This window comes from Salmo salar, chromosome ssa18 (genome assembly GCF_905237065.1).
Source record: "Salmo salar chromosome ssa18, Ssal_v3.1, whole genome shotgun sequence".
In the NCBI taxonomy this organism is placed as follows: Eukaryota; Metazoa; Chordata; class Actinopteri; order Salmoniformes; family Salmonidae; genus Salmo; species Salmo salar.
Window position 1 is genome coordinate 33368069 of NC_059459.1, and position 19397 is coordinate 33387465.

The window sequence follows — 19397 nt, forward strand, 5'->3', positions numbered from 1 at the left end:
CCATATCCCAGTCTGTTATCCCCACTTGCTTCAAGATGTCCACTATTGTTCCTGCACCCAAAAAAGCTAAAGTAACTTAACTAAATTAATATCGCCCTGTAGCACTCACTTCTGTCATCATGAAGTGCTTTGAGAGGCTAGTTAAGGACGGCATCACCTCCACCTTACCCGATAACCTAGACCCACTACAATTTGCATACCGCCCCAACAGATCCACAGATGACGCAGTCGTGTGGGATAGGGCACTGCTCACTGCCCTGTGCCACCTGGACAAGAAGAACACCTATGTGAGAATGCTGTTAACTGACTACAGCTCAGTGTACAACACTATGCCCTCCAAGCGCATCACTAAGCTCAGGACACTGGGACTGAACCCCTCCTGCTGCAAATGGATCCTGGACTTCCTGACGAGCTGCCCCCAGGTGGTGAGGGTAGGCAACAACACATCCACCACACTGACCCTAAACATGGGGTTCCTTCAGGGATGCATGCTTAGTCCCCTCCTGTACTCCCTGTTCACTCACAACTGTGTGGCCATGCAAGACTCCAACACACCATCATTAAGTTTGTTGGCAACACGACAACACAACGTGAGTGAGTGAGTGAGTGAGTGAGTGAGAGAGACAGAGAGAGAGAGAGAGAGTGAGAGAGAGAGTGAGAGAGTGAGAGAGAGAGTGAGTGAGTGAGTGAGTGAGTTAGTGAGAGAGAGAGAGAGAGAGAGAGAGTGTGTGTGTTAGTGTGTGAGAGAGAGAGAGAGAGAGAGAGAGAGAGAGAGAGAGAGTGAGAGAGAGAGTGTGTGTGTCAGTGAGAGAGAGAGAGAGTGTGTGTGTGTGTGTGAGGATGAGTGAGTGAGTGTGTTAGTAAAAGAGAAGAAGAGTGTGTGTGTGTGTGTGTTAGTGAGAGAGAGAGAGAGAGAGAGCGAGAGAGAGAGAGTGTGTGTGTGTGTGTGTCAGTAAAGAGAGAGAGAGAGAGAGAGAGAGTGTGTGTGTGTCAGTGAGTGAGAGTGTGTGTGTGTGTGTGTCAGTGAGAGAGAGAGAGAGTGTGTGTGTGTGTGTGTGTGTGTGTGTGTGTGTGTGTGTGTGTGTGTGTGTGTGTGTGTGTGTGTGTGTGTGTGTGTGTGTGTGTGTGTGTGAGTGAGTGAGTGAGTGGTAGACCCGACAGACAAAAGACAGAAACTGCAGTGAGGACCACCAATTACTACTTGTAGAGAGAGACAGAGACTGGGTCGAAAGAGGGCAGACTGCCTGCTGTTCTCTTTCTCTCCTTCTCAGTCATTTAGCAGACACCCTTATCCAGAGTGACTTACAGGAGCCATTAGGCTTAACCGCCTTGCTCAGTAAATATATTGTTGTTGGCTCTGGATTCAAACCAGCAACCTTTCGGCTACTGGCCCAATGCTCTTAACTGCTAGGCTACCTACTTCTCTCTATCTTTCTATCTCTCTCTCTATGTCTCTTCCTCTATCTTTCTCATCCTCTATCCTTCCCTCTCTCTGTCTCTTCCTCTCTATCTCTCATTCTCTCTCTCTTTCCCTCTTGTTCTCATCCTCTCTACTTCTCTCTCTCTCCTCGCTCTCTTTCTCTCTCTCGCTTTCTCTCTCTCTCCAAGGTCTTAACCACCTAGGTGAATCAAAGAGAAACAGAGAGAAGAAAAAGGAAGAAAAACACCAACCATCCAAAATACCCCGTCTCTTTCTCTTCCTCTTTTTCTCTCTCTCTCTCTTTCTATCTCTCTTTTTCTCTTTCTCTCTCTTTCCTCCCTTCGCCCTCCTTTCCTTTTCTCCCTGGAAGGCAGTCATTTGGCACTGGAAGTTGACAAAAGCTGCTGATGTCCTTTGTAAATTAGTGGTCTGTGGAGATGCTGTCTCTGCCGGAGACAGGGCGGGTTTGTCTTAAAATAAAGTGGGAGTTTTTGAAGGAAGAGTGGCCACCTCTCAACCCTGAGAGACTCATTCATGATGACAGGAGAAGTGACAGGAGGAAAACCCACGCAGATAAAATCATAAAACCCTTGCTTGAGGTTGTACCCAGCATCCTTGGTGAAAAACAAATACTTGACATCTGTATTTTTGTGGGTTAAAGACGAGAGGACCTGACCGACACATTTCTGTTCCAGAATATGGCTGATGAATGTGAATAGAATTTATTTCTGTTCTGTATAAAATATGATTTCATTAGATGTTTCCTTGTTCAATCTACAGTCGGAAGTTTAGTCGGACGTTTGCATACACCGTAGCCAAATACGTTTAACCTCAGTTTTTCACAATTCCTGACATTTAATCAGAGTAAAACTTCAGTTTAAGGTTTTATTTTAAGAATGTGAAATGTCAGAATAATAGTAGAGAGAATGATTTATTTCAGCTTTTATTTCTTTCATCACATTCCCAGTGGGTCAGAAGTTTACATTCACTCAATTAGTATTTGGTAGCATTGCCTTTAAATTATTTCACTTGGGTCAAACATTTCGGGTAGCCTTCCACAAGCTTCCCACAATAAGTTGGGTGAATTTTGGCCCATTCCTCCTGACAGAGCTGGTGTAACTGAGTCAGGTTTGTAGGCCTCCTTGCTCACACATGCTTTTCAGTTCTGCCCACACATTTTCTATAAGATTGAGGTCAAGGTGTTGTGATGGCCACTCCAATACCTTGACTTTGTTGTCCTTAAGCCATTTTGCCACAACTTTGGAAGTACGCTTGGGGTCATTGTCCATTTGGAAGACCCATTTGCGACCAAGCTTTAACTTCCTGACTGATGTCTTGAGATGTTGCTTCAATATATCTACATAATTTTCCATCCTCATGATGCCATTTATTTTGTGGAGTGCACCAGTCCCTCCTGCAGCAAAGCACCCCCACAACATGATGCTGCCACTCATGTGCTTCACGGTTGGGATGGTGTTTTTCGGCTTGGAAGCCTCCCCCTTTTTCCTCCAAACATAACGATGGTCATTATGGCCAAACAGTTCTATTTTTGTTTCATCAGACCAAAGAACATTTTTCCAAAAAGTACAAACTTTGTCCCCATCTGCAGTTGCAGACCATAGTCTGGCTTTTTTATGGCGGATTTTGAGCAGTGGCTTCTTCCTTGCTGACCGGCCTTTCAGGTTATGTCGATATGGGACTCGTTTTACTGTGGATATAGATACTTTTGTGCCTTTCCTCCAGCATCTTCATAAGGTCCTTTGCTGCTGTTCTGGGATTGATTTGCACTTTTTGCACCAAAGTACGTTCATGTGAAGGAGACAGGACACGTCTCCTTCCTGAGCGGTATGACGGCTGGTGTTATACTTGCGTACTATTGCTTGCACAGATGAACGTGGTACCTTCAGGCGTTTGTAAATTGCTCCCAAGGATGAACCAGAGTTGTGGAGGTCTACAATTTTTTTCTGAGGTCTTGGCTGATTTCTTTTGATTTTCCCATGATGTCAAGCCAAGAGGCAATGAGTTTGAAGGTAGGCCTTGAAATACATCCACAGGTACACCTCCAATTGACTCAAATTATGTCAATTAGCTTATCAGAAGTTTCTAAAGCCATGACATCATTTTCTGTAATTTTCCAAAGGCACAGTCAACTTAGTGTATGTAAACTTTTGACCCACTGGAATTGTGATACAGTGAATTATAAGTGAAATAATCTGTCTGTAAACAATTGTTGGAAAAATTACTTGTGTCATGCACAAAGTAGATGTCCTAACCGACTTGAGAAAACTATAGTTTGTTAACAAGAAATATGTGGAATGGTTGAAAAACTAGTTTTAAGGATTCCAACCTAACTGTATGTAAACTTCCGACTTCAACTGTATTAAAATGCTGGGCAGGCCATTATTTTGCCTGTCATGGCTATGCCCCCATAGGATGATAATGCCCCCATCACTGAATGGTTTGATGAGCATGACAACGATGTAAACCATATGCCATGGCTGTCTCAGTCAACGGATCTCAACACTTATGGGAGATTCTGGAGCGGCACCACAGACAGCATTTTCCACCACTATAAACAAAACACCAAATGATGGAAATGATCGTGGAATAATGGTGTCAAATCCCTCCAATAGAGTTCCAGACACTTGTACAATCTTTGCCAAGGTGCATTTAAGCTGTTCTGGCTCGTGGTGAACCAACGCCCTGTTAAGAATCTTTATGTTGGTGTTTCCTTTATTTTGGTGTTTCCTTTATTTTGGCAGTTACCTGTATATCATAGCTTTGGAAGAAAAATGCTCCTTCAGAAGTGCAAACAGGAAAGGGAAACATGAGAAAACAATGCTGCATTGACGGCAGTGACTGTGCTTAGCTTGAGGAGACTGATGCCTGCTGTTTTTGCAGTAACATGATGTTTTATATATATATCTATTGCTGCCTCAGAGAAGGCAGGTGGGCCAATCTACAGGGCGATATGAGCGTCCTTCTTCCCAACAAAATCAATTATAATTGTGTCAGTATCAAGAGGATTGTCTTTTGAATTGTATGACAATAGAATGTGTCAACTTAGTGTATGTAAACTTCTGACCCACTGGAATTGTGATACAGTGAATTATAAGTGAAATAATCTGTCTGTAAACAATTGTTGGAATAATGACTTGTGTCATGCACAAAGTAGATGTCCTAACCGACTTTCCAGAACTATAGTTTGTTAACAAGAAATGTGTGGAGTGGTTGAAAAACGAGTTTTAATTAATGACTCCAACCTAAGTGAATGTAAACTTCCGACATCAACTGTACATACCGTTGAATATGATGTACTAACATGGGAGTCATGTAGCTGTTTATACCTAGCAGGTAGACTATACATGCAACATCCTTCTTTTCAACAGCACAGGGAGGCAGAAACATCCATTCTAGCCACAGCTATATCCCTCTGATGTGGCTAAATAAAGCTAAATACTCCTCAGGGGTTCTGTAATTATGAAATCCAGCATTTGAAATGACCTTTCCACCCTGACTGCTGTGGAGTGACTGGGTTTCTAGGGAAGAAGAACAAACATCATAGAGAGACGGAATGAGTCGATGGTGACTGGTCATCTCTAGTGGCTGTGCTCCCTGCTGCCACCGAGTGGACAGAGGTGGTATTATACCTCCAGATAGAGTTACAGACACATCCCATCCCAGTGACACATTACACAATGTGACTAAATAAAAGTACCTCACGGCTGATCTAGGATCAGGAACAGGTCCCACCTGTTTATACAATCTTATGATCCAAAAGAGCAAATCTGATCCTTGATCAGCACTCCTACTCGGAATACGAACTCAGGTCACAATGACCAGTTGAACCTGGCGATACAACTCAGGCTCAGTGCTGGTGATTGCTATATTATTCAACTGGCTGGACCAGGTTCTGCAAGAATACCACACTCACCCACTTTAACTGCATTCAATGATGTACCAAGCTCAGTGCAGAATGTTTACCTGCTGTGCATCTTCCCACTTTCCCCTGTTGTCTTCCTCTAGGAGATTGCTGATGATTTGAAAGAAGTTCTGTAGGGAGGAGAGAGAGGAAATAGAGTCAATTAAATTGACTCTTATTGCATCAAAAGAAAACAAAGCTGATGCCCCTTTCCACACACATGTATGTACAAACACACAGACAGATGCAAGGGGAACTATCACTACCCTACTGACAGTCAGAGTCAAGGATTACCCTCAGCAGAATAACCACTACCCTACTGACAGTCAGAGTCTAGGATGATCCTCAGCAGAATAACCACTACCCTACTGACAGTCAGAGTCAAGGATTACCCTCAGCAGAATAACCACTACCCTACTGACAGTCAGAGTCAAGGATGATCCTCAGCAGAATAACCACTACCCTACTGACAGTCAGAGTCAAGGATGATCCTCAGCAGAATAACCACTACCCTACTGACAGTCAGAGTCAAGGATGATCCTCAGCAGAATAACCACTACCCTACTGACAGTCAGAGTCAAGGATGATCCTCAGCAGAATAACCACTACCCTACTGACAGTCAGAGTCAAGGATGATCCTCAGCAGAATAACCACTACCCTACTGACAGTCAGAGTCTAGGATGACCCTCAGCAGAATAACCACTACCCTACTGACAGTCAGAGTGAAGGATGATCCTCAGCAGAATAACCACTACCCTACTGACAGTCAGAGTCTAGGATGATCCTCAGCAGAATAACCACTACCCTACTGACAGTCAGAGTCTAGGATGATCCTCAGCAGAATAACCACTACCCTACTGACAGTCAGAGTCTAGGATGATCCTCAGCAGAATAACCACTACCCTACTGACAGTCAGAGTCAAGGATGATCCTCAGCAGAATAACCACTACCCTACTGACAGTCAGAGTCAAGGATGATCCTCAGCAGAATAACCACTACCCTACTGACAGTCAGAGTCTAGGATGATCCTCAGCAGAATAACCACTACCCTACTGACAGTCAGAGTCAAGGATGATCCTCAGCAGAATAACCACTACCCTACTGACAGTCAGAGTCTAGGATGATCCTCAGCAGAATAACCACTACCCTACTGACAGTCAGAGTCAAAAATATTTCAGCTGGTCTCCCGTGTGTGTGTGTGTGTGTGTGTGTGTGTGTGTGTGTGTGTGTGTGTGTGTGTGTGTGTGTGTGTGTGGTGCCCAGGGGTGGCCCCTTTCCCGTGACACAGACAATCTTGTTCTCTACTTGAATGCTTATGCTCCCTCTGGTGGTAATGTGCCCATTTTAACATTGGCACACACACACACACACACACACACACACACACACACACAAAGGAGGAGTATATGACTACAGCAACACCAAGCTGCATGCTCTTCAGCTCTAAAATCACTTTGATTAATACACACACACACACACACACACACACACACACACACACACACACACACACACACACACACACACACACACACACACACACACACACACACACACACAGCAAAAGTGCACAGATGCAGCAGCAAGCGCTAGCTGTACTCATTGCGTCAGACTGTCTGTCCACACAACGACAGAACAGACACACGACCAGGACACAGCTAGCGTTCAGGACAGAAATGATCTTATTGGAGGAGGAGGAAGAGGAGGAAGAGGAGGGGGAGGAGGAGGAGGAGGAGGGGGAGGAGGAGGAGGAGGAGGGGGGGTTTAGGCTGTAATCTCCATCATCCTACTGAAATAAAGAGAATAAAGCTGGAGGAGAGAGGGGAAGACAGGGAGGGGGACACAGGGGAGAGACAGAGGAGAGAGGGGGGAGACAGGGGAGAGGGAGGAGGAGAGGGAAGACAGGGAGAGGGGAAGGGGAGACAGGGAGAGAGGGGGTCGGAAGAGGGAGTGGGAGGTAGAGTGGGAGGCAGGAGGGAGGGTAAATAGGTAGAGGGGGTGACAGGACAGAGGGGGAAAGAGGTAGAGGGGGGTGATAGGAGGGAGGGGGAAAGAGGTAGAGGGGGTGACAGGACGGAGGGGGAAAGAGGTAGAGGGGGTGACAGGATGGAGGGGGGAAGAGGTAGAGGGGGTGACAGGACGGAGGAGGAAAGAGGTAGAGGGGGTGACAGGATGGAGGGGGGAAGAGGTAGAGGGGGTGACAGGACGGAGGGGGAAAGAGGTAGAGGGGGTGACAGGAGGGAGGGGGAAAGAGGTAGAGGGGTGGGGGTGACAGGACGGAGGTGGGAAGAGGTAGAGGGGGTGACAGGATGGAGGAGGAAAGAGGTAGAGGGGGTGACAGGATGGAGGGGGGAGAGTTCTCTGATGCAATAAACAGGCATAATGGAGCTTTCTTTGTCCAAGTGTCAATTTCTGGGAAAATGTATTTGAAATGACTACCATTTACCACTGCAATCACCATTACATATTACAGTAAATATAATGATTACATATTACAGTAAATATAATGATTACATGTCACAGTAAATATAATGATTACATGTCACAGTAAATATAATGATTACATATTACAGTAAATATAATGATTACATGTCACAGTAAATATAATGATTACATATTACAGTAAATATAATGATTACATGTCACAGTAAATATAATGATTACATGTTACAGTAAATATAATGATTACATGTCACAGTAAATATAATGATTACATGTCACAGTAAATATAATGATTACATGTTACAGTAAATATAATGATTACATGTCACAGTAAATATAATGATTACATGTTACAGTAAATATAATGATTACATGTTACAGTAAATACAATGATTACATGTTACAGTAAATACAATGATTACATGTCACAGTAAATATAATGATTACATGTTACAGTAAATACAATGATTACATGTTACAGTAAATACAATGATTACATGTCACAGTAAATATAATGATTACATGTTACAGTAAATACAATGATTACATGTCACAGTAAATACAATGATTACATGTTACAGTAAATACAATGATTACATGTTACAGTAAATACAATGATTACATGTTACAGTAAATATAATGATTACATGTCACAGTAAATATAATGATTACATGTTACAGTAAATATAATGATTACATGTCACAGTAAATATAATGATTACATGTTACAGTAAATACAATGATTACATGTTACAGTAAATATAATGATTACATGTTACAGTAAATACAATGATTACATGTTACAGTAAATATAATGATTACATGTCACAGTAAATATAATTACAATGGTAGCTTAACTAGTTAAATAAAGGTTAAATAAAAAATACAAATGTGAAACTTTAGACAACATAATAACATTCACCCACTCTGGGGAAACCAAACATTACATGTTACAGTAAATATAATGATTACAAAGGTAGCGTTAGACAACATAATAACAGAGGTGACAGCTCATCCCAGGCAGGTACCTATTTGTTTCCATTTCTATTTTAGTCATTTAGCAGACACTCCTATCTAGAGGGTACAGTGAGGGAAAAAAGTATTTGATCCCCTGCTGATTTTGTACGTTTGCCCACTGACAAAGAAATGATCAGTCTATAATTTTAATGGTAGGTTATTTGAACAGTGAGAGACAGAATAACAACAAAAAAGTCCAGAAAAACGCATGTCAAAAATGTTATAAATTGATTTGCATTTTAATGAGGGAAATAAGTATTTGACCCCTCTGCAAAACATGACTTAGTACTTGGTGGCAAAACCCTTGTTGGCAATCACAGAGGTCAGACGTTTCTTGTAGTTGGCCACCAGGTTTGCACACATCTCAGGAGGGATTTTGTCCCACTCCTCTTTGCAAATCTTCTCCAAGTCATTAAGGTTTTGAGGCTGACGTTGGCATCTCAAACCTTCAGCTCCCTCCTCAGATTTTCTATGGGATTAAGGTCTGGAGACTGGCTAGGCCACTCCAGGACCTTAATGTGCTTCTTCTTGAGCCACTCCTTTGTTGCCTTGGCCGTGTGTTTTGGGTCATTGTCATGCTGGAAAACCCATCCACGACCCATTTTCAAAGCCCTGGCTGAGGGAAGGAAGTTCTCACCCAAGATTTGACGGTACATGGCCCCGTCCATCGTCCCTTTGATGCAGTGAAGTTGTCCTGTCCCCTTAGCAGAAAAACACCCCCAAAGCATAATGTTTCCACCTCCATGTTTGACGGTGGGGATGGTATTCTTGGGGCCATAGGCAGCATTCCTCCTCCTCCAAACATGGTGAGTTGAGTTGATGCCAAAGAGCTCCATTTTGGTCTCATCTGACCACAACACTTTCACCCAGTTGTCCTCTGAATCATTCAGATGTTCATTGGCAAACTTCAGACGGGCATGTATATGTGCTTTCTTGAGCAGGGGGACCTTGCGGGCGCTGCAGGATTTCAGACCTTCACGGCGTAGTGTGTTATCAATTGTTTTCTTGGTGACTATGGTCCCAGCTGCCTTGAGATCATTGACAAGATCCTCCTGTGTAGTTCTGGGCTGATTCCTCACCGTTCTCATGATCATTGCAAAACCACGAGGTGAGATCTTGCATGGAGCCCCAGGCCGAGGGATATTGACAGTTCTTTTGTGTTTCTTCCATTTTAAAATAATTGCACCAACTGTTGTCACCTTCTCACCAAGCTGCTTGGCGATGGTCTTGTAGCCCATTCCAGCCTTGTGTAGGTCTACAATCTTGTCCCTGACATCCTTGGAGAGCTCTTTGGTCTTGGCCATGGTGGAGAGTTTGGAATCTGATTGATTGATTGCTTCTGTGGACATGTCTTTTTTTTACAGGTAACAAGCTGCAGTTAGGAGTACTCCCTTTAAGAGTGTGCTCCTAATCTCAGCCTCGTTACCTGTATAAAAGACACCTGGGAGCCAGAAATCTTTCTGATTGAGAGGGGGGTCAAATACTTGATTTCCCTCATTAAAATGTGTTTTTCTGGATTTTTTTGTTGTCTATTCTGTCTCTCACTGTTCAAATAAACCTACCATTAAAATTATAGACTGATCATTTCTTTGTCAGTGGGCAAACGTACAAAATCAGCAGGGGATCAAATACTTTTTTCCCTCACTGTAAGAACTGCTTGTCTGGAAACTTAACTTCCTCTCTCTCTGAGTATCCAAGGGTACACTGTCTGGACAATGGCTCCTGACTACACCACATCATCTGTAGAGCAATTATTGATCCTTGGTTGGCCAATTAGATGTATCTCTGACATGGCTACTATGCAGTCAAAATGCAGAAAAGAAAATGCAGTCAAAATAACAATAAGGCCCTTTTTGTGGGAAAAAATGTCTGGAATTTCAGCCTGTTCAGGTGGGATGGAACTTTTGGCCCACGTCATGACATCACAATGTGATCTGATTATAATAGACCAATGACTGTTCATCTGGGTAAGGGGGTGGACTCTAAATCAAATCAAATCAAATGTATCTATATAGCCCTTCTTACATCAGCTGATATCTCAAGGTGCTGTTCAGAAACCCAACCTAAAACCCCAAACAGCAAGCAATGCAGGTGTAGAAGCACGGTGGCTAGGAAAAACTCCCTAGAAAGGCCAAAACCTAGGAAGAAACCTAGAGAGGAACCAGGCTATGAGATCATACTATCAGCCAATCATGTCTGTGTATGTAAATATCTTCAAATCTGTTTTCTAACGCCCACACGATCAGGCGGAGCATTTCAAGGGCCAAAGGAGGCTCAGGGAAATAAATGATTAAAACAGTTATTTTCATTAAATAAACATAAAGTGATTTATGAGACATACAGTGATGATTTAAAAATAACAAAGCTGGCATGGGGACTTTAACTGTGTAAATAATCATTCCAATTTCATTTGAAAGGGGGAGATACGTTGACAAGCCTCTCAGGGTTTTTCCATCTCTCCTCCACATGCTCTTTTCCTTTTAAACGTTATCATATTGTTTCTATTTTCTTGTATGCAAAAAAAAAAAGGATCCCTGTAACACAAATCAAAATAACTCCAACACACAATTCTACCTCAGCAGCATGGTCAACATTTATCAAGACAAAAGAGACCGATCCACTCACCTGCACATCGTCTGAGCTTGGTTCGTAGCTGGCCCTCTTGAAGGTATCAGTCACGTTTCTGAGTATCTCCACAGAGGACAGCAGGTCTCCAGCGTAGAAGTTCCTTCTCTGGGTGAGATCCAGTAGAGTCTTGGTCACCTGAGACATCCCGTCCCCTGCCAACTTCCCCTGACCCTTAGCTAGATGGCCCTGGATCTCCAGAAGAAGAAATGAACTATGAGGCCTTATATGTTCTCTACACTATATTACAGTATATTACTACAGTATTACTATATTGATTGATTCTCTACACTATATCACAGTATATTACTACAGTATTACTACATTGATTGATTCTCTTTAGAATGCATTCTCTGGCCCTTACAGTATCATTGACCACAGAATAGGACATATTGATTCTCTACATTACAGTATTTTACTACAGTATTACTACAGTTTATATGACAGCTTTCCCTGACCCTCGACCTCATGGAGAAGGAAGAGGAGGAAGATAACTATGAGACTGTTCTCTGCAGTAGATTACTGCAATACGTGGTTTAAACGGTCTACATTAAGATCAGCTGTAGTGTTATTAGTCTATATAATGTGGTTTAAACTGTCTACATTAACATCAGCTGTAGTGTTATCATGAAAGTCTCTATAATTTGGTTTAAACTGTCTACATTAACATCAGCTGTAGTGTTATCCTGAAAGTCTCTATAATGTGGTTTATTCTGTCTACATTAACATCAGCTGTAGTGTTATCCTATAAGTCTCTATAATGTGGTTTAAACTGTCTACATTAACATCAGCTGTAGTGTTATCCTGTAAGTCTCTATAATGTGGTTTAAACTGTCTACATTAACATCAGCTGTAGTGTTATTAGTCTCTATAATATTGTTTACTTTCAATATCCACATTACCATATCACCAGCATACATTGCATATATTGGAAAATATAGATAGAGTATGAAATAAAGATGACTGATGACTGAAGAAATATCTACCATCCCCTGTAAGTATTTCATTTTCACAGATCTATGTCTGTGTCCACAGATGTTGGAAAGCCACTGTAGACTGAAGAGGGAAGTAAAACAGTATCAGCAGGGTAGAGAGAGAGTAGAGGTATGTCAGTAGTAGCAGGGTAGAGAGAGAGAGTAGAGGTATGTCAGTAGTAGCAGGGTAGAGAGAGAGTAGAGGTATGTCAGTAGTAGCAGGGTAGAGAGAGAGAGTAGAGGTATGTCAGTAGCAGCAGGGTAGAGAGAGAGTAGAGGTATGACAGTAGTAGCAGGGTAGAGAGAGAGTAGAGGTATGTCAGTAGTAGCAGGGGTAGAGAGAGAGTAGAGGTATGTCAGTAGTAGCAGGGTAGAGAGAGAGAGTAGAGGTATGTAAGTAGCAGCAGGGTAGAGAGAGAGTAGAGGTATGACAGTAGTAGCAGGGTAGAGAGAGAGTAGAGGTATGTCAGTAGTAGCAGGGTAGAGAGAGAGTAGAGGTATGTCAGTAGCAGCAGGGTAGAGAGAGAGAGTAGAGGTATGTCAGTAGCAGCAGGGTAGAGATAGAGTAGAGGTATGTCAGTAGTAGCAGGGTAGAGAGAGAGTAGAGGTATGTCAGTAGTAGCAGGGTAGAGAGAGAGTAGAGGTATGTCAGTAGCAGCAGGGTAGAGAGAGAGAGTAGAGGTATGTCAGTAGTAGCAGGGTAGAGAGAGAGTAGAGGTATGTCAGTAGCAGCAGGGTAGAGAGAGAGTAGAGGTATGTCAGTAGTAGCAGGGTAGAGAGAGAGTAGAGGTATGTCAGTAGTAGCAGGGTAGAGAGAGAGTAGAGGTATGTCAGTAGTAGCAGGGTAGAGAGAGAAGAGGTGTGTCAGTAGTAGCAGGGTAGAGAGAGAGTAGAGGTATGTCAGTAGCAGCAGGGTAGAGAGAGAGTAGAGGTATGTCAGTAGCAGCAGGGTAGAGAGAGAGTAGAGGTATGTCAGTAGTAGCAGGGTAGAGAGAGAGTAGAGGTATGTCAGTAGCAGCAGGGTAGAGAGAGAGAGAGTAGAGGTATGTCAGTAGCAGCAGGGTAGAGAGGAGAGTAGAGGTATGTCAGTAGTAGCAGGGTAGAGAGAGAGTAGAGGTATGTCAGTAGTAGCAGGGTAGAGAGAGAGTAGAGGTATGTCAGTAGCAGCAGGGTAGAGAGAGAGTAGAGGAATGTCAGTAGTAGCAGGGTAGAGAGAGAGAGTAGAGGTATGTCAGTAGCAGCAGGGTAGAGAGAGAGAGTAGAGGTATGTCAGTAGCAGCAGGGTAGAGAGAGAGAGTAGAGGTATGTCAGTAGTAGCAGGGTAGAGAGAGAGTAGAGGTATGTCAGTAGCAGCAGGGTAGAGAGAGAGTAGAGGTATGTCAGCAGTAGCAGGGTAGAGAGAGTAGAGGTATGTCAGTAGTAGCAGGGTAGAGAGAGAGAGTAGAGGTATGTCAGTAGTAGCAGGGTAGAGAGAGAGTAGAGGTATGTCAGTAGTAGCAGGGTAGAGAGAGAGAGTAGAGGTATGTCAGTAGCAGCAGGGTAGAGAGAGAGTAGAGGTATGTCAGTAGCAGCAGGGTAGAGAGAGAGTAGAGGTATGTCAGTAGTAGCAGGGTAGAGAGAGAGAGTAGAGGTATGTCAGTAGTAGCAGGGTAGAGAGAGATAGTAGAGGTATGTCAGTAGTAGCAGGGTAGAGAGAGAGTAGAGGTATGTCAGTAGTAGCAGGGTGAGAGAGATAGTAGAGGTATGTCAGTAGCAGGGTGAGAGAGAGAGTAGAGGTATGTCAGTAGTAGCAGGGTGAGAGAGAGAGTAGAGGTATGTCAGTAGTAGCAGGGTAGAGAGAGAGAGTAGAGGTATGTCAGTAGTAGCAGGGTAGAGAGAGAGTAGAGGTATGTAAGTAGCAGCAGGGTAGAGAGAGAGTAGAGGTATGTCAGTAGTAGCAGGGTAGAGAGAGAGTAGAGGTATGTCAGTAGTAGCAGGGTAGAGAGAGAGTAGAGGTATGTCAGTAGTAGCAGGGTAGAGAGAGAGTAGAGGTATGTCAGTAGTAGCAGGGTAGAGAGAGAGTAGAGGTATGTCAGTAGCAGCAGGGAGAGAGAGAGTAGAGGTATGTCAGTAGCAGCAGGGTAGAGAGAGAGTAGAGGTATGTCAGTAGTAGCAGGGTAGAGAGAGAGTAGAGGTATGTCAGTAGTAGCAGGGTAGAGAGAGAGAGTAGAGGTATGTCAGTAGCAGCAGGGTAGAGAGAGAGAGTAGAGGTATGTCAGTAGTAGCAGGGTAGAGAGAGAGTAGAGGTATGTCAGTAGCAGCAGGGTAGAGAGAGAGAGTAGAGGTATGTCAGTAGCAGCAGGGTAGAGAGAGAGTAGAGGTATGTCAGTAGCAGCAGGGTAGAGAGAGAGAGTAGAGGTATGTCAGTAGTAGCAGGGAAGAGAGAGAGAGTAGAGGTATGTCAGTAGCAGCAGGGTAGAGAGAGAGTAGAGGTATGTCAGTAGTAGCAGGGTAGAGAGAGAGAGTAGAGGTATGTCAGTAGTAGCAGGGTAGAGAGAGAGTAGAGGTATGTCAGTAGTAGCAGGGTAGAGAGAGAGTAGAGGTATGTCAGTAGCAGCAGGGTAGAGAGAGAGAGTAGAGGTATGTCAGTAGTAGCAGGGTAGAGAGAGAGAGAGTAGAGGTATGTCAGTAGTAGCAGGGTAGAGAGAGAGTAGAGGTATGTCAGTAGTAGCAGGGTAGAGAGAGAGTAGAGGTATGTCAGTAGTAGCAGGGTAGAGAGAGAGTAGAGGTATGTCAGTAGCAGCAGGGTAGAGAGAGAGTAGAGGTATGTCAGTAGCAGCAGGGTAGAGAGAGAGAGTAGAGGTATGTCAGTAGTAGCAGGGTAGAGAGAGAGTAGAGGTATGTCAGTAGCAGCAGGGTAGAGAGAGAGTAGAGGTATGTCAGTAGTAGCAGGGTAGAGAGAGAGTAGAGGTATGTCAGTAGCAGCAGGGTAGAGAGAGAGTAGAGGTATGTCAGTAGCAGCAGGGTAGAGAGAGAGTAGAGGTATGTCAGTAGTAGCAGGGTAGAGAGAGAGTAGAGGTATGTCAGTAGTAGCAGGGTAGAGAGAGAGTAGAGGTATGTCAGTAGTAGCAGGGTAGAGAGAGAGTAGAGGTATGTCAGTAGTAGCAGGGTAGAGAGAGAGTAGAGGTATGTCAGTAGTAGCAGGGTAGAGAGAGAGTAGAGGTATGTCAGTAGCAGCAGGGTAGAGAGAGAGAGTAGAGGTATGTCAGTAGTAGCAGGGTGAGAGAGAGAGTAGAGGTATGTCAGTAGCAGCAGGGTAGAGAGAGAGTAGAGGTATGTCAGTAGTAGCAGGGTAGAGAGAGAGTAGAGGTATGTCAGTAGTAGCAGGGTAGAGAGAGAGAGTAGAGGTATGTCAGTAGCAGCAGGGTAGAGAGAGAGTAGAGGTATGTCAGTAGTAGCAGGGTAGAGAGAGAGTAGAGGTATGTCAGTAGCAGCAGGGTAGAGAGAGAGTAGAGGTATGTCAGTAGCAGCAGGGTAGAGAGAGAGTAGAGGTATGTCAGTAGTAGCAGGGTAGAGAGAGAGTAGAGGTATGTCAGTAGTAGCAGGGTAGAGAGAGAGTAGAGGTATGTCAGTAGTAGCAGGGTAGAGAGAGAGTAGAGGTATGTCAGTAGTAGCAGGGTAGAGAGAGAGTAGAGGTATGTCAGTAGCAGCAGGGTAGAGAGAGAGTAGAGGTATGTCAGTAGCAGCAGGGTAGAGAGAGAGTAGAGGTATGTCAGTAGTAGCAGGGTAGAGAGAGAGAGTAGAGGTATGTCAGTAGCAGCAGGGTAGAGAGAGAGTAGAGGTATGTCAGTAGTAGCAGGGTAGAGAGAGAGTAGAGGTATGTCAGTAGTAGCAGGGTAGAGAGAGAGTAGAGGTATGTCAGTAGTAGCAGGGTAGAGAGAGAGTAGAGGTATGTCAGTAGTAGCAGGGTAGAGAGAGAGTAGAGGTATGTCAGTAGCAGCAGGGTGAGAGAGAGAGTAGAGGTATGTCAGTAGTAGCAGGGTAGAGAGAGTGAGAGGTATGTCAGTAGTAGCAGGGTGAGAGAGAGAGTAGAGGTATGTCAGTAGCAGCAGGGTAGAGAGAGAGTAGAGGTATGTCAGTAGTAGCAGGGTAGAGAGAGAGAGTAGAGGTATGTCAGTAGTAGCAGGGTAGAGAGAGAGTAGAGGTATGTCAGTAGCAGCAGGGTAGAGAGAGAGTAGAGGTATGTCAGTAGTAGCAGGGTAGAGAGAGAGTAGAGGTATGTCAGTAGCAGCAGGGTGAGAGAGAGAGTAGAGGTATGTCAGTAGTAGCAGGGTAGAGAGAGAGTAGAGGTATGTCAGTAGCAGCAGGGTAGAGAGAGAGTAGAGGGTATGTCAGTAGTAGCAGGGTAGAGAGAGAGTAGAGGTATGTCAGTAGTAGCAGGGTAGAGAGAGAGTAGAGGTATGTCAGTAGTAGCAGGGTAGAGAGAGAGTAGAGGTATGTCAGTAGTAGCAGGGTAGAGAGAGAGTAGAGGTATGTCAGTAGCAGCAGGGTAGAGAGAGAGTAGAGGTATGTCAGTAGCAGCAGGGTAGAGAGAGTAGAGGTATGTCAGTAGTAGCAGGGTAGAGAGAGAGTAGAGGTATGTCAGTAGCAGCAGGGTAGAGAGAGAGAGTAGAGGTATGTCAGTAGTAGCAGGGTAGAGAGAGAGTAGAGGTATGTCAGTAGCAGCAGGGTAGAGAGAGAGAGTAGAGGTATGTCAGTAGCAGCAGGGTAGAGAGAGAGTAGAGGTATGTCAGTAGCAGCAGGGTAGAGAGAGAGAGTAGAGGTATGTCAGTAGCAGCAGGGTAGAGAGATAGTAGAGGTATGTCAGTAGCAGCAGGGTAGAGAGAGAGTAGAGGTATGTCAGTAGTAGCAGGGTAGAGAGAGAGTAGAGGTATGTCAGTAGTAGCAGGGTGAGAGAGAGTAGAGGTATGTCAGTAGTAGCAGGGTAGAGAGAGAGTAGAGGTATGTCAGTAGCAGCAGGGTGAGAGAGAGGGTAGAGGTATGTCAGTAGTAGCAGGGTAGAGAGAGAGAGTAGAGGTATGTCAGTAGTAGCAGGGTAGAGAGAGAGTAGAGGTATGTCAGTAGTAGCAGGGTGAGAGAGAGTAGAGGTATGTCAGTAGTAGCAGGGTAGAGAGAGAGTAGAGGTATGTCAGTAGCAGCAGGGTGAGAGAGAGAGTAGAGGTATGTCAGTAGCAGCAGGGTAGAGAGAGAGAGTAGAGGTATGTCAGTAGTAGCAGGGTAGAGAGAGAGTAGAGGTATGTCAGTAGTAGCAGGGTAGAGAGATAGTAGAGGTATGTCAGTAGTAGCAGGGTAGAGAGAGAGTAGAGGTATGTCAGTAGCAGCAGGGTAGAGAGAGTAGTAGAGGTATGTCAGTAGTAGCAGGGTAGAGAGAGAGTAGAGGTATGTCAGTAGTAGCAGGGTGAGAGAGAGAGTAGAGGTATGTCAGTAGTAGCAGGGTAGAGAGAGAGTAGAGGTATGTCAGTAGCAGCAGGGTAGAGAGAGAGTAGAGGTATGTCAGTAGTAGCAGGGTAGAGAGAGAGTAGAGGTATGTCAGTAGTAGCAGGGTAGAGAGAGAGTAGAGGTATGTCAGTAGCAGCAGGGTAGAGAGAGATAGAGGTATGTCAGCAGTAGCAGGGTAGAGAGAGAGAGTAGAGGTATGTCAGTAGTAGCAGGGTAGAGAGAGAGTAGAGGTATGTCAGTAGCAGCAGGGTAGAGAGAGAGTAGAGGTATGTCAGTAGTAGCAGGGTAGAGAGAGAGTAGAGGTATGTCAGTAGCAGCAGGGTAGAGAGAGAGTAGAGGTATGTCAGTAGTAGCAGGGTAGAGAGAGAGTAGAGGTATGTCAGTAGCAGCAGGGTGAGAGAGAGAGTAGAGGTATGTCAGTAGCAGCAGGGTAGAGAGAGATAGTAGAGGTATGTCAGTAGTAGCAGGGTAGAGAGTGAGTAGAGGTATGTCAGTAGTAGCAGGGTAGAGAGAGAGTAGAGGTATGTCAGTAGTAGCAGGGTAGAGAGAGAGTAGAGGTATGTCAGTAGTAGCAGGGTAGAGAGAGAGTAGAGGTATGTCAGTAGTAGCAGGGTAGAGAGAGAGTAGAGGTATGTCAGTAGCAGCAGGGTAGAGAGAGAGAGTAGAGGTATGTCAGTAGTAGCAGGGTAGAGAGAGAGTAGAGGTATGTCAGTAGCAGCAGGGTAGAGAGAGAGTAGAGGTATGTCAGCAGTAGCAGGGTGAGAGAGAGTAGAGGTATGTCAGTAGTAGCAGGGTAGAGAGAGAGTAGAGGTATGTCAGTAGGAGCAGGGTAGAGAGAGAGTAGAGGTATGTCAGTAGTAGCAGGGTGAGAGAGAGAGTAGAGGTATGTCAGTAGCAGCAGGGTGAGAGAGAGAGTAGAGGTATGTCAGTAGCAGCAGGGTGAGAGAGAGTAGAGGTATGTCAGTAGTAGCAGGGTAGAGAGAGAGAGTAGAGGTATGTCAGTAGCAGCAGGGTAGAGAGAGATAGTAGAGGTATGTCAGTAGTAGCAGGGTAGAGAGAGAGTAGAGGTATGTTAGTAGTAGCAGGGTAGAGAGAGAGTAGAGGTATGTCAGTAGCAGCAGGGTAGAGAGAGTAGAGGTATGTCAGTAGTAGCAGGGTAGAGAGAGAGTAGAGGTATGTCAGTAGCAGCAGGGTAGAGAGAGAGTAGAGGTATGTCAGTAGTAGCAGGGTAGAGAGAGAGTAGAGGTATGTCAGTAGCAGCAGGGTAGAGAGAGAGTAGAGGTATGTCAGTAGTAGCAGGGTAGAGAGAGAGTAGAGGTATGTCAGTAGTAGCAGGGTAGAGAGAGAGTAGAGGTATGTCAGTAGTAGCAGGGTAGAGAGAGAGTAGAGGTATGTCAGTAGTAGCAGGGTGAGAGAGAGAGTAGAGGTATGTCAGTTGCAGCAGGGTAGAGAGAGTGTAGAGGTATGTCAGCAGTAGCAGGGTAGAGAGAGAGTAGAGGTATGTCAGTAGTAGCAGG

General features: G+C 44.6%; 1 protein-coding gene across 11 annotated transcripts in view; it reads right to left on the minus strand.

The window, feature by feature from the left end:
- The window catches only part of LOC106560286 (adhesion G protein-coupled receptor B3), a 366901-nt gene that overhangs the window by 206035 nt on the left and 141469 nt on the right, over positions 1–19397 (minus strand). For 9 of the 11 annotated variants that reach the window (XM_045701052.1, XM_045701056.1, XM_045701060.1 and 6 more), the window contains 2 exons: positions 11429–11623; positions 5405–5473 (listed from right to left, as the gene is read on the minus strand). In XM_045701052.1, coding sequence (XP_045557008.1) covers positions 5405–5473; positions 11429–11623 — 264 coding nt within the window. The remainder of the gene's footprint in view (positions 1–5404; positions 5474–11428; positions 11624–19397) is intronic. The other 2 variants (XM_045701054.1, XM_045701051.1) reach the window with 1 other exon arrangement.